Source organism: Scyliorhinus torazame, chromosome 19 (assembly GCF_047496885.1).
Source record: "Scyliorhinus torazame isolate Kashiwa2021f chromosome 19, sScyTor2.1, whole genome shotgun sequence".
NCBI lineage: Eukaryota > Metazoa > Chordata > Chondrichthyes > Carcharhiniformes > Scyliorhinidae > Scyliorhinus > Scyliorhinus torazame.
Genome location: NC_092725.1, coordinates 136798905 through 136821907, shown reverse-complemented (window position 1 = coordinate 136821907; position 23003 = coordinate 136798905). Strand labels below are relative to the sequence as shown.

The 23003-nt window shown below is 43.8% G+C and overlaps 1 protein-coding gene across 2 annotated transcripts in view; it reads right to left on the bottom strand.

Annotated features, from left to right (window-relative positions):
• Positions 1-2212: 2212 nt before the first annotated feature.
• Positions 2213-23003, bottom strand: part of samtor (S-adenosylmethionine sensor upstream of mTORC1) — a 154630-nt gene continuing 133839 nt past the window's right edge. For both annotated transcript variants that reach the window (XM_072485287.1, XM_072485288.1), the window contains exon 5: positions 2213-7577. In XM_072485287.1, the coding sequence (XP_072341388.1) occupies positions 6945-7577 (633 nt within the window). In that variant the 3' untranslated portion in view covers positions 2213-6944. The remainder of the gene's footprint in view (positions 7578-23003) is intronic.

Here is a 23003-nt window from a genome sequence, read left to right as displayed (position 1 = left end):
TAGGCCACAGATGGAATACTGTGTGCAGTTCCAGTCACCACAGGTAGGAAGTGATTACGCTGGAGAGGGTGCTGAGGATATCCACCAGGATGCTGCCTGGGCTGGAGCATTTCCGCTATCAAGCTGGATAGGCTGAGGTTATTTTACCCGGAGCCGAGGGGGGAACTGATTGAGGTGTATAAAATTCTGATAAAAGATAGGATGGATAGGAAGGTAGTTTCCCCTTTAGTGGGGGTGAGGGTGAATGGGCATGAGGCTCAGAGGAGATGTGAGGGGAAACCTTTTCACCCAGAGAGTGGTTGGAATTGGATCTCACCACCTGAAAGGGTGGTAGAGGTGGGAACCCTCACAACTTTTAAGAAGTATTTAGATCAGCACATTTAGAAATACCACAGTATACAAGGCGGTGGGCCAAGTGCTGGAAAATGGGATTAGAATAGTTCGGTTCTTGATGGCCGGCGCGGACGCGATGAAGGGCCTCTTTCCATGCTGTAATACTCTACAGCCATCAGTGTGGTTTGTGACAGAAGCTGCGTCAAGTGACTAGATAACGGCACTACGTTTACAAGTGAATTCATGCAAAAGAACGGTATATGCCATGTGCGCACTGCACTATTTCATCTGGGTTTAAATGATTCGTCAGGGAGAGCTGTTCAAACAAAGTTTTCAAGGTTTTCACTCCAGTGTCGTATCATGCCACAATCCACTACAGGGCTGGCTCCTGCTGAATTATTGTGAGGTAGGAGGCCAAAGTCTCACCTGGATCTGCTTCGTCCAGATCTCAGAGTGAAAGTGAGCAGGAGACAAGAGAAGTAGAAGGAGGGGCTCGACTTCCATTTCAAACCGAATGGTCAGGCCTACAACAGAAACTTTGGGCGTAATCAGAGGTGGCTAATGGGAATAATTTTAAATCCAAGTGGTCCACTGTCTTGGGTTGTGAGACGGGAGGAGCTGTTCACAGGTGCCAAGGGCCACGTTCGCTTGCGGTGTGGCCCCCGAATCAGGAAATATTTCAAAGTCAGCAACCATTACTACTGATATCATGGCAAAAGGTGATGCTGTTGTGGGCATTCAGCAGGAAGTGGTTCATGCCTTTCCAGGTTTGCTCTGCTGGGGGAGTGGAAGAGGAACGTTCATGTTCGGATTCGCAATATACCTCTTCACCTACAATTTCAGATCCACTGCTACAAGATTCGCCAGTAGTATTGAATAGGTTATAATGCAACCACAAAGCTCCGGAAAGGCTTTCATATAGTTAAGACCTTACTTATGTTGTATTTCCGACCTGGTGGGGGATTGGAATTTAAGGGGGAGCTAAAGAGTGTTCTTGTAAGCCTTCCTCCCTTCTGAGCATGTGTGGGTTCTGGAGGTGGGGCTTGTGTCCTGCAAGTCTAGACCATTGTTACTACTGTTTTGTTAAGCATTGTTATTTATTTATATAAAGAAAATCCTTCTTTTAACAACGCATCTCACTACCTTATTTGTGGACTCAAGTTACCATTGTAACAACCCCACTAATCCCATCAGGTCAGACCAATACACATCCAGCCCTATGAGACAAAATCATTTAATTGTAAAGCATCTTGCAGCATCCTGATTTTGTGAAAGGCACTACATAAATGCAATTCAGGAATGTAGAAACATTTTAGGGAAATGTATTCAATACGAAAATGACAGCATGGGAAAATGTTTTGAGGCAAGAGGTGATGGAATGTTTTCAGGACTGCCACTTCAATCATAATCTAAGGGAGAATTTTCAATAATAATGATATTTATTAGTGTCACAAGAGGTTTACATTAACACTGCAATGAAGTTACTGTGAAAAATTCCCTAGTCGCCACACTCCGGCGCCTGTTCGGGTACACAGAGGGAGAATTCAGAATGTCCAATTCAACTAACAAGCACGTCTTTCTAATTGAATAGCGATATCCATTAACTTCAAATTTAAACCAATCCTCTCAAACTATGATCGGCACATTATAAATTATTTTTGACACAAACTTATCGCATCCACTCAAAGCATGACTGAATTTTCATATTTCACTTCTGTTCCGAGTTACAACAGCTGTCACGAAAGACGGCATGTTTTGACAGACAGAAACGTCAAGTGATCAGACTACCTTAGCTCTCAGAATAGTTTGTGTATCTAGCTTGCAATATTAAACAGGAGTTCTGCATTTCAGTCAGAAAAGTGCAATCATCACAATAATGTACCTTGAAAATTTCAGTTTATTGCCTTAGCAACTACACAGCTGACACAGACAATTGTGGATATGTCACAATGCAGTTTACCATTTTTAAGTGACCAATGCCAACAAGTATAATTTCTAATTTTAAGCACTTCCAGTATGAAAATTGAAGTTTACATACAGTAGAAAAAGTCATATTCATTTTAGTAAGAGCTGATACCGATGCAATAACTAAAAAAAGGTACCGTGAGGCAACAGTTAAATTTACCATTACGCTGACCAACCTGTACAGATCCTGTAAGCAGAAATATGCAAAATCTTTAATGAAAAACTCAGGAAACAAGTTTGAATATTTGTAACATTTCAGTATCAACCGTAGCATTCAGCAAATCAATACTCGAGCATTAATTAATGCTAAGACAGGAGGGTTTCCATGGTTAGTGTTAAATTGCAAGTTATGTAGTCTGTAATTGTCTTATTAAATAGTATGCATTAGCCAATATTAGGTAGCTTGAGTTGACCTTACATTTGATCATTCAACATCAAATTCAGTTTGATCATTGGTGCAATTTTAACTTGCTAACTTTTTGGAAATCACAGCTTCATCATTGTTAGTCGTATTTTAAGCACTATTATAAGGAGGAAAACTGAAAATGCTATTACTGGTAAACAATTCAGTTGAAGATTATTACAACCTCTTATTAACCAGCCTAGCAGTAGTTCTCAGTCAACATATAAAATTCAACAGATTCCAACTGTTGCTGCTAGGCAACATCCAAGAACAATGAACATTTACAGGGCTTATTATGGTCACCCACCATTGCTTTCTAATAATGTGGCTTTCTCTTGAAACAAAAGACTTTCAGATTATTGTTTTCAAAATAAACAAAGATGCATTTGGTCTGTGCAGGCCGGAAAGGTGTTAATGGAATGTTGATACTTTTCGAATAGACGAGTTCCGAGCTAACCATACTATAATGGAACCCCAAGCAAAAAGCCATTTCAGTCCTTGAATATTCACAGCATGAACAGTTTTAACAATAAAGTAGAACAACGATATAAATCAAAATTGCAAAAACACAAACGTCTGTCGAATTCTTCACATGAATGCAAAATTTCAATTCTAGCGTATCAGAAAGTTACCAGAACAAAAACAAATTTAAACAATCAAAGACTAACTCAGAGCAGATGGGAGTATAGATGAGAGAGTATCAGCTGAAATTCAGTTCAAAACAAAATAGTTATAACCAAGGTCACAAGGTTCAAGTGCAAAACCTCATTATGAGGTAAACTTTTCACAAAATGCAACATTGAAACACAATTCCACACAGTGGCATTTTTCCAAAATGCCACTTTACCTGCTAACCTTTGGCTGGTGAACAGAATAACTTGCCATAAAAATACCGAGCAAGTAACATCCTTTTACATTTCAACAACATATTCATCTCTGCTGCACATCTATACTACAAAAATTGTTACGTAGAATTGTACTGTGGACAAATTGGAATTAAAAAGCCTGTTTCCGTTTACAATCTAAGAACATCAAATCTTCACCCAAACACTTTCCTTTGTTAACTATTTGTTTAGTGCTTTTTTAAAACCTAAAATTATATGTTTACAAGAAACGTGTACTTTTAAAAATAAGATCGATCCTTGTATTTCAGTAGAATCAAAAATAAAGCTTTGATCTGCCACCACATTTTACCCATGTACCTGCAATTATCAAAACTCCATCTGAATGCACGTGTCCATTTAAATCTGGGCTATGCGGAGTCATTGCATACTTCTGTGTCTATAACTTTGTCACTGAAACAACTGTCTGAAAAACTAAACTCAATCCTGTTCAATTTGTTCTCAACTGCCATTAATGAATTAAAATAGGAATTGAAACTGAGCATGATCTATTAAAACATATTTCAGTATCAATTAGTCATTGAATTATCTATACATTATTTGTGAACTACAGTATTTTAATTTCTTTTTATACCAGTGCATTGGTAAAAGCTGAAAGGAATGGGTTTTTGGGACTTGTTTGGCTGGCTGCACAGGCAGTAAATATCTTACTCTTGTGGGGGGGAAAAAAACAGCAAATGAAAATGCAAAAGTGTACAATGATCAGTGTTATTAAAATGGTTCACAATTGTCGAGATCAGTATATTGACACTATGCACATTCCTCAAAGTGGAAGCGTTCTGTACGACTCAATGACTATACTCGTCACAAAATACTCAGGACCAATATTTTTCAGAAAATTGCTGCTGGTGCTAAGTAAATGCTAGGGTGGATTTACGTTGTAAGTGAAGTATTGAGGGGAAAGTGGTTTTAGCTGAGCATCAATATTAAGGTTTATGTAGGACAAATTGGGACTAAGCCCCAAACCTACTCGAAGGCAAAGCAGAGTGAGATTCCGTTCTCGGGGCTGTATCACTTTGCTTAGTTTTCACGTCAGTTTAAACCACAACTTCAGGCTGAGCCCGAATTCGAGTTCTTACCGCAGTAGCGGATAACCAATGCTACAGTTGAAGCTCAAGATGCATTTTCTAAATGCTCGAGCCAGTCAAGATTTAAGAGCCAATTTAAGAGCTAGGAATTCACAAAAGTAGCTGTTTAATAATTCCACATAAAAAATATGGTGAACTGTATTCTTTATTCCCACCAGCACTGCGCTGTCGAATGCTACTCCGTTTTATATGTCATAGATAGGTGACTAAAATTTAAAATTCCAGGGATCCATAGTCCTTTTGGACAATTATCATAAGAGTCTAACCTATTTCAAAAAGTACTAGCAGTTTACTGCACCAATTACATGACCTTGGAATATCCACTGAATGAAGAGCATGATCATCAGTACTGAGCAGGTGAAATCTCTACTTGTTGGTAGGACTGAAATGCAACTGGAGAAGGACTAGAATATTGCGAAGGGAAGACTTGTCAAAAATTATTACCAAGGGAACACAACTTGGATTGCCGCAAGACTGAAGAGCATGGAATGTTTTACCATAAATGGCAAGTTTTACAAACTATACCACCGTTTAAAGCAAACTGGTCAAGTCTGTGAAAATAAAGACTACAGAAGGATTATAGAGAAAGGACTGGGGAATGAGTTTAGAACACATTACTCTGGTTGTACAAGTAGCATCCAAACAGATTCCATTTGTCATATGGCTTCCTTCTATATTGCTATGTATATAAAATAGATAAATACTGTTCTGAAGTAGGTAACCCACCATTTGGGAAGGTGTATCCACTGGGCCACGATAGATGGTATAGACAATAAACAGAAGATTACTTGCGTTTGCAGCTAAAAACATCAATGAGAATAGAAGTTTTCATGTGTCATAATTTTCCAGAAGTGGCAATGCTCGCCTTATGAACGAAGTAGGTTTAGTGAAAAAGATGAGTATCATGTCAATGAGTCTGTTAATCTGAATGTAATCTATTTTAGCAAAAATGTAATTTTGATTAAAAACAAGCCTTGCGTTCTATGCCTTTACGGGCAACTGTTAACTGAAATGTTCGATAATCCAGTCGGGGGTGGGGTTGAACAAAATCCTTTTTGCTTAATTTCTTTGACTGCATAGATGCAGATTTTGTTCAGACAAGTACCATCTGTTAATAACTGGGTAATATGCATGCATTTGACCATTCTCTTCAACGTGCTAGAAAAGGATACGAACAAGAAAAATCTACCGACTACTCACAGATGCATACAATACAATAGACACATTTTCAGCAACTGTCCTCTTTTGTGGCACGTCATTTTGCAAAGAAGCCCCCGTTTTGTTCCTCAATTTACTTCCCACAGCTCTACTACAGATGCTGACCACACACCTGGATACTGCGATTTCCTTTCCTCACAAGGTCATCAGCCAAAGATCGCAAGGGCAAGATGGCATACGCTTTTCGACAAGGCCAACGCCAGTTTGTTCAAAAACTGAACGGAGCAAATTGCTTGTCAAGAAAATTTTATGTTGAATTTTGTGAGACTAACTGCACAGTTACACACCAAAGCCGTGACAATTCTTGCCTAACTATAGGCAGCCAGCAGAAGTTTAACTTCTTAAAATAGGTTTTTCTTGCTTTTCTCCTTCCGAATTTGCCAAAGCAACAAAATTAAGGGTAAAAAACACTTGTTCCAGAATTGAGACCCCCGTATAAGTGATGTTCCTGGCAGCAAATAAGTTGGTAATGTATGGGAGTGCAACATCGTAATCGTTCAAGTAAAATTTAGAATCATCGAATGATAAAGCACAAAAAGTGCCCATCAGGATTGAAATTGTAAGTATCATAAATACATTTTTGCTTTGACAGTTTTTTCTCCTGGCTTTAGATTCTATCACCTTCATTGTTAAAGTCATAATTTTGTTGTTTCTCCTGCAGTATAATATACTGGCATTGCCACTCGTAAAACATCGGAGTTCATCAAGGTTAATAGGGTGACTTTCAATTGACAAGGCTGACAAAAGATATACTGCAGTATCAGGCATTTACTTTGCCATATCATTTAAGAAGTCAGCTTCTTTGATCGACTTACATCGATGTTGTTGCTTCCATAAGAACATTACCAGGTGTTTGTTCTGTTTCTATTACCCCTTGAACACTTTAATTTTTCTAAGAGATACAGAAAAAGGGTACTCCACTTGTAAACCGTTCAAATTTTCTATGTGCAAACTGTACTGCATGTAGTTATATAATGCAGCAGAATTATTTTGGCAACATAGCAGCTCTGGTAGCAAATAACTACAAGTCCTAGGTTAGCTTAAAAGCAAAACCGGATCGTCCATCTCATGGAATGGAATAGAGCTGGATTGGCTCTCTCCAGAGTCCGAGTCATATGGGGCGTCGGGTAACTCCAGGAAACTGTAAGCTATTTGGTCATCTTCCATTTCTGATCTATCTTGGCAACTGGTGTTCCCCGAGTATTCTTCTTCATCCACGGTATTGAAATCCTGTGGGATAAATAGCATCTCTGGGTAATTTCGGCTGACCAGGTCACTTGTCGTCTGCAGAGAGATCTTCCGAAAAGCTAAGAGATGCATATGGGAGAACTTCACATATTTGTACCTTTTGAATCCCAAAGATTCAATGGCAATTTTCCAGCTCTTAATCATATAGGCGTGACGGTTTTGGTGAGAGGAATCTGGTGTGATTATGAGGAGCAAACCATGGAGGGCAAGAAGTTCATGGGCTTTCTTACAGCAGATCCAGCGTTGGTAAGGGGCAGGAAAGTAAGACAGCAGAAGAGAAAAAACAACAACGTGAAACAGCTCTCCTGGAAGGGAGTCAATGGGATTTTTTAGCTGCTTGAGAAAGGCATCTATTGCATCTTGAGCAAGCTGGAGGGGTTGCTGCAACTGAAGGTTGAGGAAATCGCATTTGTATACACTCTGCAAAATAAAAAAGACATTCTCAAGATTATTTCATTGTGGTTTAAAAATTGTTTGTCAAATCGTGCTATGTAACAATTATGCAATGAAGCACAGTATGCCTAGAACCTCACAATGTACATTGTAAAATTATTATTCTCCAGCATGCCTTAATCAAAAATGCTGACTACCTAAGAGTTCAGTTAGCAACCAATCCTGGGTGATCTTGTGGTATACAAGACCGCAGAAAATCCATCCTTGTCGGCAGAGCAGGGAAATGGCTCTTGGCTGCTGTTGACATTGGAGCGTCTGAAACTCCAGGAGACGTACAAGATATGAACAGGACCGTCAACATTTCTGTGGAGATATTAGATTAAACCTCTCACTGTATCCGTAGGTTGATTAAACTTGTGACTCGGACGGCTGACGTTCACAGATCTGCCAACTCCCAGGAATTGATCACGAGAGAGACGTGTTCTCAGTCAAACCCAATCTCACTCGCGAGAAGGCTGTGAAATCTTGTGATTTGTCTGATCAGGTAGCTGAAATGGGACTGCTAGCACTGCCTTTCTCTCGCAGTCCAGGCATTACAGATGCCCTAGAGAATTTACTTAAATCTTCAGCCCAATTTTCAAATTCCTTCATGCTGGTTTTTAACTTCCTCCTTTATCCTGGTCTCTTTTGCCATGAATTTGCTCAAGTGTATAGGGATTGATTTTTTAAAAACCAAGAGCACTTCCATGTGCCGTATCCCTCTATACCCATCCTATCCATGTATTTGTCAACATACCTTTTGAATGTAGTTAATGTATCTGCTTCCACAACCTCCCCTGGCAGCGTGTTCCAGGCACTCACCACTCTCTGTGTAAAAAAAAAAACCTGCCTCGCACATCTCCTCTAAACTTTTCCCCAAGGACCTTAAACCTATGCTCCCTGATGACTGACCCCTCCACCCTGGGAAAGAGTACTGCCCATCTACTCTAATCATGCCTCCCATAATCTTGTAGACCTATCAGGCCACCCCTTAACTTCCGTTTTCTAATGAAAACAGTTTGAGTCTATTCATACTCTTTGCATAGCTAGCACCCTCCATACCAGGCAACATCCTGGTAAACCTCCTCTGCACCCTCTCCAAAGCCTCCATATCCTTCTGGTAGTGTGGCGACCAGAATTGTGCGCAATATTCCAAGTGCGGCCTTCCCAAGGTTCTATACAACTGCAGCATGACTTGCCAGTTACTAACATTTCAGCACAGTAATACTAAAAGGAGGAACATGGCTTCTAATAATGTATTAAAAAGTGCCAAGAAATATTAATTTGAATATATACCATTTGTAAAAGTAAGCTTATATTTCATGTGTTTTAATGAACAGCGAACATTGAAGAATCTGTCTCCTCACTGAAATGTCTTCACGGTTTTGGAGTTCTATTCTAGACCATTTAATATTTCGGCAGCCTCTGTTTAAACTGTCAGGGGTCAGCGCGTCTGAAGAAAAAAGGTCTGAAATTCTTTTGTGACAAGGAATCACATAATTGTACCACTTTTTATGATTGTTAGTGAAATGCAAATGCTTCGAGTCCATTTCTAATGGGTGGATGTATTAGACTTGCTGCGGATAGAAACATTAGTTTTCTCTTTGTTCACCTTCTGTTGCCGTCAAGAGTGTGGATAAATGATTGCAGCATTCAATGCAGTTAGTGCATGCAATACAGGATAAAGTCAGTGCATTCCCGCACAAGAACAGAACCAGGCTATATATAAACATGCGAAATGAAGCAGAGGACAATGGCAGTGCTTTGCAAACTATTTTCCAATGGCATCCAAGTTTAACTCACCACCTTCTCAAGATCAATTAGGAACGAGCAACAAAGGCTGGTCGAGCAATGATGCTCACATCCCATGTAAGTAGATATATATTTTATATAAATAAGCAACACTTGAAAATTAACATAAGCCTAGACACAACATTTTGTATGCTATTAAAGTTCACGCAGGCCAACATATAATACGTCATAAAAATGTGTTATTAATTAATTTGTAAAAATATGACTCTATGTACTCATGGGAGGTTTCAACCGTACTCTCCATATTCCATGATGACAGAAGACTCAGGGCGGAATTCTTCCATTTTGAGACCAAGACCTGTGGCACTGGTGGGAACGTGGAGTGTTTCCCCCCGCCGAGGTCGGCGGTGGGAAAACATGTCAAGTCTCCCGGCCGCGACCTCATTAATTATGTACCTGGGGGTTTCACGGCATGTTCGATGGAGGGACAGACCTGGATGATACGTAGTCCGCCATCGTGTCCAGGCGCCATATCGAGTAGACGCCCAACATCACTAACCCACCATTGAAGGTGGACCACCTGAAAATGAAGACAGACCTCTGGGAACATTCAGACTGGAAGATGGACGTCCTGAGAATGAAGATGGATCTCCAGGAACATTGAGGTTGGAAGATGGACCCTGTCGAAGACTCCAAACCTGGAAGGTCAGCTCCCCAGACCCACTGCTATGGTATTCCAGTGTTGCAGGCAGCCTCTACCCTGAATTCCAGAGGCAGCCCATTGTTCGGATGAGTCCCGCTATTTACATGCCATGTTGTACGAATGTGTTTTACACTGACGTCTTTTCTCACCGTCATCACGGAGAATCCGGAGTGGGCGGGGGGGGGCCTTCATCTGCATCCAATTACCGGAATGCAAATGAGGTTCATACCATCCTCTGGCGAGCACCAGTGGAAGAACATAAGAACTAGAAGCAGGAGTAGGTCATCTGGCCCCTCGAGCCTGCTCCACCATTCAATGAGATCATGGCTGATCTTTTGTGGACTCAGCTCCACTTTCCAGCCCGAACACCATAACCCTTAATCCCTTTATTCTTCAAAAAACTATCTATCTTTATCTTAAAAACATTTAATGAAGGAGCCTCTACTGCTTCACTGGGCAAGGAATTCCATAGATTCACAACCCTTTGGGTGAAGAAGTTCCTCCTAAACTCAGTCCTAAATCTACTTCCCCTTATTTTGAGGCTATGCCCCCTAGTTCTGCTTTCACCCGCCAGTGGAAACAACCTGCCCGCATCTATCCTATCTATTCCCTTCATAATTTTATATGTTTCTAGAAGATCCCCCCTCATCCTGCTAAATTCCAACGAGTACAGTCCGAGTCTACTCAACCTCTCCTCGTAATCCAACCCCTTCAGCTCTGGGATTAACTTAGTGAATCTCCTCTGCACACCCTCCAGTGCCAGTACGTCCTTTCTCATTAAGGAGACCAAAACTGAACACAATACTCCAGGTGTGGCCTCATTAACACCTTATACAATTGCAGCATAACCGCCCTAGTCTTAAACTCCATCCCTCTAGCAATGAAGGACAAAATTCCATTTGCCTTCTTAATCACCTGTTGCACCTGTAAACCAACTTTTTTGCGACTCATGCACTAGCACACCCAGGTCTCTTTTCACAGCAGCATGTTTTAATATTTTATCATTTAAATAATAATCCCTTTTGCGTTATTCCTACCAAAATGGATTACCTCACATTTGTCAACATTGTATTCCATCTGCCAGACCCTAGCCCATTCACTTAGCCTATCCAAATCCCTCTGCAGACTTCCAGTATCCTCTGCACTTTTTGCTTTACCACTTATCTTAGTGTCGTCTGCAAACTTGGACACATTGCCCTTGGTCCCCAACTCCAAATCACCTATGTAAATTGTGAACAGTTGTGGGCCCAACACTGATCCCTGAGGGACACCACTAGTTACTGATTGCCAACCAGAGAAATACCCATTAATCCCCACTCTTTGTTTTCTATTAATTAACCAATCCTCTATCCATGCTACTACTTTCCCCTTAATGCCATGCATCATTATCTTGTCCAGCAACCTTTTGTATGGCACCTTGTCAAAGGCTTTCTGGAAATCCAGATATACCACATCCATTGGCTCCCCCGTTATCTACCGCACTGGTAATGTCCTCAAAAAATTCCACTAAATTAGTTAGGCACGACCTGCCCTTTATGAACCCATGCTGCGTCTGCCCAATGGGATAATTTCCATCCAGATGCCTCGCTATTTCTTCCTAATTCCAGCATCTTCCCTACTACCAAAGTTAAGCTCACTGGCCTATAATTACCCACTTTCTGCCTACCTCCTTTTTTAAACAGTGGTGTCATGTTTGCTAATTTCAAGGTCCCGCTGTAAATTCAGAAAGGAATTTCTGGCCCCCCCCCACCATATTCTTCCAACGTTCCTGTCATCCAAAACACCGGCAGGGGCTTGGGAGAACTCTGTCCTCAGTGAATCCCCTCTCTCCTCCAGCCACATACACACATTGCAACCAGGTCCTCTCTCCACCATGTCACACAACTCTCTTTCCAACCCATCTCCCCGGCGCACTCATTTATGCCCTTCCACCCATCCTATTCAGCCCCCCATCCACGAATACCCTCCTCCCCACTTACTTGGTCTTTCCTACTTTCCCTACTCACCCCACTCACTCGTCCCCTCTTCTGCTCCCTGCTCCTCTCACTTGGATTCTCCACCTTGCTCGGATGTGGGGGAAGCTAAATCTTTATAACAAATTCACTGATATGGGAGAGAAGCTTCTGTCAAAACCTAGTCCCCAGATCCCAGGCCCTCAACCCATGCCCCTGATTCCGCCGGCGTCCTACCCCCATTGATCTGCAGCCACTCCAACATCGCTTCCTCACCCTCAAAAAACAGTTCCTCCAGCCACCACTCGGCCTCCTCCTCCCCTCCAAGCGTCAGTGGGAGGCCGCGTCTCCTGCTCAGCAGGTGCCACTTGGAACCACACTTCCAGGATAGGCTCTCGGGCCCTGGAGCCTCCGAACCAAGCAGACCAGGAAGCGCAGCCTATTGAATCACTGGGTGACTGGGTAGAGCTGGAGTCCTGAGCAGGTCGAGTTGGGGGCAGTACAAAGTGACTTCTACTGCCGAGGGTGGGGTGTGGTTGGCACCACGTCCTCTGGAATCTCCCGCCCTCCCGAGGCCAGAGCTTGAAGCTGAGCAATAGAATGCGGCTGGGTTAGGGCCGTGTCGCTCAGTTGGGTAATGGGGCCTTAGGTTGGAGGAGATGATCCAGCCATCCTGTGCCAGCAGCAGCGACCCCTGCAGTGGAGGGGGCACCAGGAAGAAAGTCCAGCTGAGGAAGGCAATCTACAGGCTGCTCGTGGACCAGCAGCAACCAGGGAGTGCTCCACCTCTGCATCTCCCAATCACAAAAAGCGCATCAAATTGCCAGCAGAAAGAGGAGCTGAGGAACAGCTTTCCCGGGCCAGACATGGTCAGGAGAAAAAACTAAAAAGGCGAAGACCCATGACCCACAAGTCAGAATTCCGTCAAACAGTAGAAATCTCAACCCTGCGTCGTGTAACACCGAGAAAGTTAACTTAAAAACAGAATCTTAAATGTAAGGCCATAGATTTTAAACTTAACAATCCTGTCATGTACAGCTTTATGATGGATTTGCATATATGTAAATGTAGGAATAAAATAAATCTTTGAAATTAACTACTTGTGTCATGGGAATGTCACTTGAAGAAATGTCTGCTCAAGTGGCTGCAGTGATGTCAAGAGTGTGGGTGGAGCTGAGCTCGGGCTCTGCTTTTTAGTTTCGCTTTGAGGAAAAGCTTGGGTGTGTCTGTGTTTTTTTTAGTTTTGTTTCAGTGCTGGAGCTGCAGCCAGCCAAAGGTGGCTGCCATCTCTCTGCCATCTAAAGACCATCTCCAGATCATTTGGTGAATTCAGAGTTATAAGTGCTCTCAGCAGTTTGAACCTGATGTGCTTCAGTAAAAAGGGTTTTTGTCTTATGGATGTTAAAAGGAAAGTTTAAGGATTACTTAGAGTGTTGTATTATTTGGGGGTTGTATTTGAATTGATGGTTGCTAAGATGTTCACTGTTATAAAAAGATTAACTGAGTTCATAGAATAAACATTGTTCTGCTTTAAAAAATACTTTTAGATTTCTGTTACACCACACCTGTAGAGTGGGCCGTGGGCTCCCCATACCACAATCTAGTAAAAGTCGTGGATCAGGTGATCTCCACAATATACTTTTGAGTTCCCTAAACCCTGGTCCATAACACTTGTCATATCACTAATTAAGTTTCTGAATAATTTCATTTTACTTAGGTTAGTAAGGGGAGGGAAAACATCTTGGGCGGGATTCTGCGGTAAATCGGCGGGGCGGGCAACTCCGGCGCGAAGGAGCGGCGTGAACCACTCAGACGTTGGGCCGCCCCGAAAGTGTGGAATCCTCTGCGCCTTCAGGGGCTAGGCCGACGCCGGAGTGGTTTGGGCTGCGCCGGCAGGCGCAGAAGGGGCGTGGCACCACGCCAACCGGCGCCGAAGGGCCTCTGCTGGCCAGCGCCAGCATGGGCTGGCGCCATCCCAGCGAATGCGCAGGGGGTGTTCATCTCCGCGTCGGCCATCGCAGAGGTCCACAGCAGCAGACGCGCAGGAATAGGACAGGCACAGGACCGCCCGCAGATCGGTGGGCCCCGATCGCGGGCCAGGCCACCGTGGGGGTACCTCCCGGGGCCATTTACCCCCGCGCGCCCCCCCCCCCCACCCGAGGACCCCGGAGGCCGCCCCCGCGCAGCCAGGTCCCGCCAGTAAGGACCTGTTGTAATTTACGGCAGCGGGACCGGCCTAAAACGGGCGGCTGCTTGGCCCATCGCGGGATGGAGATCGCCGGGGGGGGGGGGGGGGGCGCTGTCAGCGGCCGCTGACCGGCACGGCGCGATTCCCGCCCCCGCTAAATCCCCGGCGCCGGAGAATTCGGCAGGTTTCATGCCGTCCCTCCGGCGATTCTCTGAACCGGCGGGGAGTCTGAGAACCCCGCACCTTATTTCAGAACATTAAACAGAATAGATATCAATTCCAAGCCTAGAATCTGACCTCTGAAATGCATTACCATCCAGGAACACTATTGTACTCATTTCAAACAAAGACCTCAGAGTTCGTCACAAGGTATGGACTGTGAATCAATACTGACCAGGACGACGCTTCATTCTCCAAAATCTTCATTCAGCATTCTAAAACTATATATCTGTTGAAATTTCATCAATTTTTGAGCATTAAGACGACGTAAGCCTCTGCCGCATTCTCCGAATTCATAGCAGAACCATTCCATTAAGCCAGCTCAGCAAGCACTCGGGCTAAACTCCTACAAAACCAACTTTGACAGGCTGGGCACTGTGTCCGGATGGCCGAAAACCCACTCGCCCACCAGGTCATGTTCTCTCTACTCTCAAGTAGCCAACGTTGCAGAGGAGGACAAAAGAAAACACTTCAAAGACACTTTAAAGCTCTCCTTGAAGCGTGGAAGCATTGATATCAAAGGTTCAGAATGATGACCACTGCCCCATCATGCTTTGACTCACAACATCTTTATGAAAAAATGAAAATCGCTTATTGTCACAAGTAGGCTTCAATGAAGTTACTGTGAAAAGCCCCTAGTCGCCACATTCCGGCGCCTGTTCGGGGAGGCTGGTACGGGAATTGAACCGTGCTGCTGGCTTGCCTTGGTATGCTTTTAAAGCCAGCTCTTCAGCCCTGTGCTAAACAGCCCCTAATGACAGAGGCAGAGATGGACAGACAAGGAAGCAAATCCGACACTCTGGATCCCACTACCTGGTGGGATGCCCTGCCCCATGTGCCCAAGAAATTTTGAGTTGAGAATTGGCTTATTCAGTCACATGAAGGACCATGGCAGAAACCCAGGACCCGGAATAGACATCATCCTTGAATTGAGGTGCAGCCAATAATGACAATTAAGACTTGATGACAAATGGTAGTATATGTAAATTTTAACATATTGCAAATATTTTTCCACATGTATAACTCTTATATCATACATCAGCCAACCAGATTGAGTGTATTCTAAAATAGCTATAAAATAGATGTGTTAGTTTAAATAAGGCCAATTAATTTATTACATACAAGCATTGAACTTTTATTAATTTTGTAATGTGCTGCAAAGTTCTATCTAATCTTTTTCTGATGATCCTTGTAGCACTGGGCTAATTTAACTTTTCAAATATCCAGGGCTGTGTATGATGCTCTCACTGCTGTAGTTGCTCTAACTACTGCAGTTCCAAATTTTAGTTACTGGATGGTGCTGCAGAGCAATTCCCACGCTGACCTTCCCAATTGTAAAACCGCACTCTGTCAGCCACTTTGCTTTCCCCACTCCCAACAAAGTGCTTTTATCGACAAATCGGCAAAATGTATTACTCTTTTTAAAGTTTTAGCTTTCCTTCATTTTCCCCATTTTGGATTATCGGCCATGTAGCTCTAAATGGTTGCCAGGGGACGGGGGCTCACCTGGATGGACCGGTACAAGTCCAGGTTGTTTCGCCAATGAGGTTCATCTCCCACCACTTATTGCTTGTGTGGCCCTCTCTCTATATGCTTCCCAAAGCCCTTACTGCTTCATGGTCAGTTGTTCTCGAAACCATCACTGTGCCTCAAGTGCTCCACTCCTGCAACTCTTAATAACTCTACCTCTCTCCTTCTTTTCCTTGGATGGTTCCCACTGATGCCTCTTTATCCCCATTTTGAGCCTCTTATTGCCTCAATTCTTCCCAGCTTCCATTCTTCTGATGACCGTGGAAAAGGCTCATTTGCTAGTAGCAAGTAAGCTTTATGATGAGAAACAATACCAATCTGAAGCTATGACATTCTACTCACAATAAAATATATCCTCATGACACCACTTGCCAAGTTACATGGTACAACAATGATATTTTAAGCAATCAAACTGTACAGTCGCACAGTGGGTAGCACTGTTGCTTCACAGCACCAGGGTCCCAAGTTCGATTCTCGGCTTCGGTCACTGTCTGTACGGAGCCTGCACGTTCTCCCCTGTGTCTGCGTGGGTTTCCTCCGGGTGCTCCGGTTTCCTCCCACAAGTCCCGAAAGACATGCTGTTAGATAATTTGGACATTCTGAATTCTCCCTCAGTGTACCCAAACAGGCGCCGGAATGTGACGACTAGGGGCTTTTGACAGTAACTTCCTTGCAGCGTTAATGTAAGCCTACTTGTGATAATAAAGATTTTTTTAAATAGCAACAATTGCCAATTCATATTCTTCAATTGGGTTACACTTGTGTTGTATTCGAATCACCCCCCCAACAAACCTGGAGAAATCTCAAGAATTTCTTCATATTACCTAATGCAGACAAACATATCTCAACAGGACAACACATTTCAGTGCTGATATTACATTAACACACTTGTGCTTTTCTTGAACAAGTCAAAATGTCCCAAAAACAAGATATAACTTGACAGGTTATTTTATTGAAGTAGTTTTCAAATAGTGTGCAATTGTGATTTAAAAAATATGTTTCAGTGCTTTGCAACGCAATATGTTTTGATGTGGCTTTTGCCTTTGATAAGGTGCAAGTTCAGCCTGACATATACCAATAAGTTAGCATCACTTGAAAGATTTGCGCCCAGCCCCACTTAACTGGTGTTTACCATTCTGGCCTTATTGGCCCTGATGATAGGTCTGGAGATCCCCAGGTGGTACATCAGGGGTGGAGGAGGTCTGCTGTGAATCCCGCCCTATGACATGTCCTCTGGACTGACCGGGCAGTTGCTCGGGTGTCCCAAGTGGCGTGGTGCCACCCTGTTCTGCCTGCTGCGTGAACACTTAGTCTCTGAAATGGAGAATCCCGTCCCAATATGTTTGAACTTAACAGGAGTAAAGATCCTGTGCTTCCCTGCAATCAGCAATAAATCGGACAACACTTTGATCTGGCAGCACTTGGCAGTAATCCAGTTCAGATTGTGTGTCTTTTATTAAATTCCAAACTACAAAATAATTTCTCTGCACAAAACAGCATGAATAACAGTTACCAGATTCCATTTATATCTGATATCCAGTCCAAAGCCAATCTCAGAAACACCAAAACACCTTCAACTGACTAAAAGAAAATCGCCCTATTTATTATTTTAATGGTCAGTTTTCAGTTTTCTTGTATGTGGTATTTTGAGAAAAAACAGCAACTCGATTGTTGATTAAAACTTGCAACTGGCAGTAATCTCAACGCTCCTGATGCCTCAAGCATTGAAGCTAGAGGAGGTCAAGGCTGTCAGTCCTGTGCAGAACTCTCTTATTGTAACATTATGTACAGCTTTTCTGAAAATGCTCCTGTCATCATTGCAATGCAGCTTTCAGGGAGAATCCTGAACAAAATGTCTGCTATCCCAGCTGCCACAAGTAGCTGTTCTAGAGCAGGCTTGTCCTAAGTATGGCCCGCGAAGCCCCCTATGTGGCCCCCGGCACCAGTTTTCAAAATCCCAACGAAAGAGGCGAGTTTCACTGGAATATTCTTGGTGCTGCTCCTTCAATTGGAGGCAGTTTCTCTTCTGATTCTGCTTCTGATCGGCTCGTTAGTCAGCCCATCAGCAGCAAATTAGGGAGCGAAAATTTCTTACTAGAGGAGCCACAACACTGGTATTGTTGAGTGTGCGGAGGGCTGCTGGCGAGGGGTGCAAAGCAACAGCAAGATGGCACCGGGGAGGGCGAGGTGGCATCGGGCACCGGGGAGGGCGAGGTTTCAGTCTGGCTAATGCACTGTGGTTTGACTTGGGGAAGTCCCTGTGGAGTTAATGCGCCTTTCAGTCCCTGGAAAGTTGATTTGTTTTCCAGCTTGGGGAGATGAGATCGTTGCTGGGTGGAGTTCAGAGATTCAGAGAGATTTTTTTGAGGAAGCTTTTCAAGAGGTCTGATCTGGCTACCACAAAGTCGACAAGTAAAAGTCAGTTTTCTTTCAAAGTAAGATTGTTAAAAAAAAATGACAACATTTAAATTGTCTTGTCTGAAGACAAGGAAGAGGTTGAAACAACCCAGTTGAAGCAGCTATTTGAAGATATTCAGCCAGAGTCTGAAGAGGTTGTAACCAGGGCCAAAAATCTGATCTATACTTTATACCATGCTGGCTTTAAGCTGTGATGTGGAGATGCCGGCGTTGGACAGGGGTGAGCACAGTAAGAAGTCTTACACCACCAGGTTAAAGTCCAACAGGTTTGTTTCGAATCATTAGCTTTCGGAGCGCTGCTCCTTCCTCAAGTGAATGAACAGGTATGTTCCAGAAACATGTATATAGACAAATTCAAAGATGCCAGACAATGCTTGGAATGCGAGCATTAGCAGGTGATTAAATCTTCACATATCCAGAGATGGGGTAACCCCAGGTTAAAGAGGTGTGAATTGTGTCAAGCCAGGACAGTTGGTAGGATTTCACAGGCCAGATGGTGGGGGATGAATGTAATGCGACATGAATCCCAGGTCCCGGTTGAGGCCCTGCTCATGTGTGTGGAACTTGGCTACAAGTTTCTGCTCGGCGATTCTGCGTTGTTGCGGGTCCTGAAGGCCGCCTTGGAGAACGCTTACCCGGGGATCAGAGGCTGAATGCCTTTGACTGCTGAAGTGTTCCCCGACTGGAAGGGAACATTCCTGCCTGGTGATTGTCGCGCGATGTCCGTTCATTCGTTGTCGTAGCGTCTGCATGGTCTCGCCAATGTACCACGCTTCGGGACATCCTTTCCTGCAGGTTTTAAGCTGGATTGAGAGCTATGTTTATTTTCTTGTTGTTTAATGGGGAATTGAGTAATAATTTTAAGGGGTAATTGTAAGCTGTTCTTTTCGGTGTGAAGTTAAAGAGTTTAATATTGTATTCATAATAAAGGTTTGTTTTAAAATACCAAATCCCTATTTCTTCACAAAATCAGTCCTGGAGCGAAATATTCTTTCTGCAGTCTTACAAAATAAACTAAAATATTGGGGTTTCGGTCTAATATCCTAGCCACTGTTGGGATCTGTTCTGGGATCATAATAGTGGGTGGGAGTGAGTGCAGGAGTGTGTATGGGGATGGGTCTATGTGTGTATGCATGAAACTGAGTGGGTGTGTGGAGGTGAGTGTGTGCAAGAGACTGAGTTTTTTTGGAACGGGGCAGGCAAGGATTGAGTGAGTTTATGGGGACGATGTGTGTCGGCCTTCCGCCCAGTCTCAGGATTCCCACTTTCTCACCATACACACGCACCCACTCACACTCATCTATTCACCCACATACACTGACCCTTTCACACTGGTTATTTTTATTACATACATGCTTAACTTAACCATTTATTGCTATGACGTACCTCAAATTTTGCTCAACAATTGTTTCTTTCCTTAAAACCTCAACATTTTTTTGAACTTCAGCTCATTGTTGGACCAACCCTTTTCTTTCCAAAGTTCTCTCATCAGGACCTTGAGTGGGAATAAAATGCAAATGTGCCCCCCCCCCCCCCCACCACCACAAAGGTTGGATAAGCCTGTCCTTGAACATGAAGCACAATGCAGGAGAAATATTGCACAGAAAACTCCTTTTGTAGCATTTTAAAGAAAAAGGCAAGCATACAAATGAGCATACATATGGGCAGCACGGTAGCAACAGTGGGTAGCACTGTTGCTTCACAGCACCAGGATCCCAGGTTCGATTCCCGGCTTGGGTCACTGGGCCACACTCCAGCGCCTGTTCGGGTACACTGAGGGAGAATTCAGAATGTCCAAATTACCTAACAGCGCGTCTTTTGGGACTTGAGAGAGGAAACCGGAGCACCCGGAGGAAACCCACGCAGACACGGGGTGAATGGGCAGACTCCACACAGGCAGTGACCCAAGCCGGGCATCGAACCCGGGACCCTGGCGTTGTCAAGCCACAGTGCTAACCACTGTGCTACCGTGCCACACTATTGGAACATAAGCATGGAAGCCCCACTTCCCTACCCGAACCCACCCCACCCACTCATCCAGCAGCCCAACTTCCCAACATCCCTCCCTCAATTCACTCATGCAGGTGCCCCTCTTCGAAAAATCCCTCCCCCCACTAACACCTTTGTGAGGCACCTCCACCGAGGAGATGGCTCCGGCAGGCTGTGTCCACCCGACAGTCCGCTGTCTTGTGGGTCAAGCAGCCACCTCTCCCACTTGGACATTGTTTCGGCCAGGGGAGGTAGTGGCGTAGTGGTATTGTCACTGAACCAGTCATCCACAGACACAGAGTCAAGCTCTGGGAACCCGGGTTCGAATTCTGCCATGGATTTAAATTCAATAAAAATCTGGAAATAGAAGTCTAATGGTGACCATGAAACCATTGGCGAATGTCGTAAAAACCCATCTGGTTCACGAATGTCCTTACCTGTCCTGGCCTACAGGTGACTCCAGACCCACAGCAATGTGGTTGACACTTAAATGCTCTCAGAGATGGGCAATAAATATTGGCCCAGCCAGCGATGCTCACATGCCATGAAGGTATAAAAAAAACCCACAGGTGCTCTTGCATCATTGCTGTGCCAGTGCTCAGGTGATGTCACTCACCTTCAATCACAGGCTATTTATCTCCCATGCTTGCTGCTAATAGACACAACTGCATCTCATTACTGTGCCTATTAGCAACAAATGCAGAAGAGAATCGAGCTGCGATTGGAGGGTCAAAGAACAATACAGCACAAGAACAGGCCCTTCGGCCCTCCAAGCTGGCGCCGATCATGTGTCCTATCTAGACCAACCGCCGTACCCTTCTATACCTCGTTTGTTCATGTGCCTATCCAGATAAGTCTTAAAGGTCGCTAACGTATCTGCCTCAACCACCTCACTTGGCAGTGCATTCCAGGCCACCACCACCCTGTGTTAAAAAAAAAACTTCCCCCCGCACATCTCCACTGAACCTTTCCCCCCTCATATTGAACGGGCACCCTCTTGCAATTGTCATTTCCGCCTTGGGAAAAGGCCTCCAACTGTTCACCCTATCTATACCCCTCATAATTTTGTAAACTTCTATCAGGTCGCCTCTCAGCCTCCATCTCTCTAGGGAGAACAATCCCAGTTTATTCAATCGCTCCTCACAGCTAATACCCTCCATACCAGGCAACATCCTGGTAAACCTTTTCTGTACTCTGTCCAAAGTCTCCACGTTCTATTAGCAACACATGCCGAGGAGCAGTGGGAAGGTGAGTGGTGGTGGTGCATTGTATGAGCCACAGCACCAGAGAGACTTGTGTTTGGACACCCCTGGACTATGGAAAGGGGAGTCGGAGGTCAGAAACGTATTCTCATCCCTCACAATGCACAATTGAGAGAAAAGTATCCCCTAGAAACCTCTGCTGCACCCCCTCGGGTACCCATACCGCACTTTTAGACCCACTATTTTATACCATCCAACCCCATATGTCATCACAGGTGTATGTGGCACTTTCTGGGCATGAGGGCTCAGATCACTAATTCAGACTCTCGTGTCCCCTTCTTCTCCGCCCCTTTTCAAAATAAAAGCTGCAAAAAATATAAAATTATTCCGTTGAATCAGAAAATTAAAACAGATCAATTTGCTGTTCCCACAGTCAGCCCTTACTTTATCCTGAAAATGTAATCATGCCAGTTTCACTTCTGCTTCAACGCCGCAATCATTCGGCCTTTTTAGCTCCTCAGTTCCAGACAAGAATTCTGATCTTGCAGAGAATTAAAGTGGTTCTGCTATTTAAAATTCTAGACGACCAAGCATCAAATCGTTCTGCATTTGTCAGCTGAGATGGAGATTTTACATTTGCCTGTTTTCTCGGTGCCAGTTATTTGCAATCACACATGTGCAAATATTTAATGAAGCCTCTTGTAGTTCTCTTGTCTTACAAGATCAAAACTATCGCCAGGAAACAAAAGCAAATCTCATTAACATTTTGCCATTAAATGATTTCCATTTAGGATCAATTACGCGTTTGTGGTTAAAATGTATCGTCTTCAACTGAGAAAAAGTATAAAACAGTGTCATACTTTAATCCACAAAACAACTTTTTCACCAAGTGATTGCTTAATAATGGTCCTAACTTTCAATGCATATGTTCGAAGCACAAAAAATTGCTTAGAATTAATGTATTTAATAAAAACTCACTCTGCAACTACTATGATTAAGCTTTCAATTTAGGGTCACCCGGGTCTAAGTTGCAAACTCCAATTCAAGCAAATTATTCTCATCAGGCTGGGTGGGAAATGGGCCCAGAGGTTTCATTTCAATATTGGAATGTGGTCTGTGCTAATTTTTTCCACAATGCATCACAGGCAAAGCACGTCATGGTACTGTACCCCTAACCTGTGGGATGAACTTTTAGTCAATCCTTAGGATTTACTGCACATCTCTGGTTGCCCTTGAGAAGGTAGTGGTGTGCCTTGTTGAACTGTTGCAGCCTTGGAACGCTAATGGTTGGAGAGGGAAGGGGGGAGGGGGGGGATGTTTAAGCTTCTGCCAGAGGATGTGTGCTGATCAAGTTGATCTGGTTTTCCCAGGATACCGTTTAGCTTGTGTATTGGGACAACTGCGCCCAGCCAAGGAAATTGAGATTATTCATTAGATTCCTGCCTTGCACCTTCTCGGTAG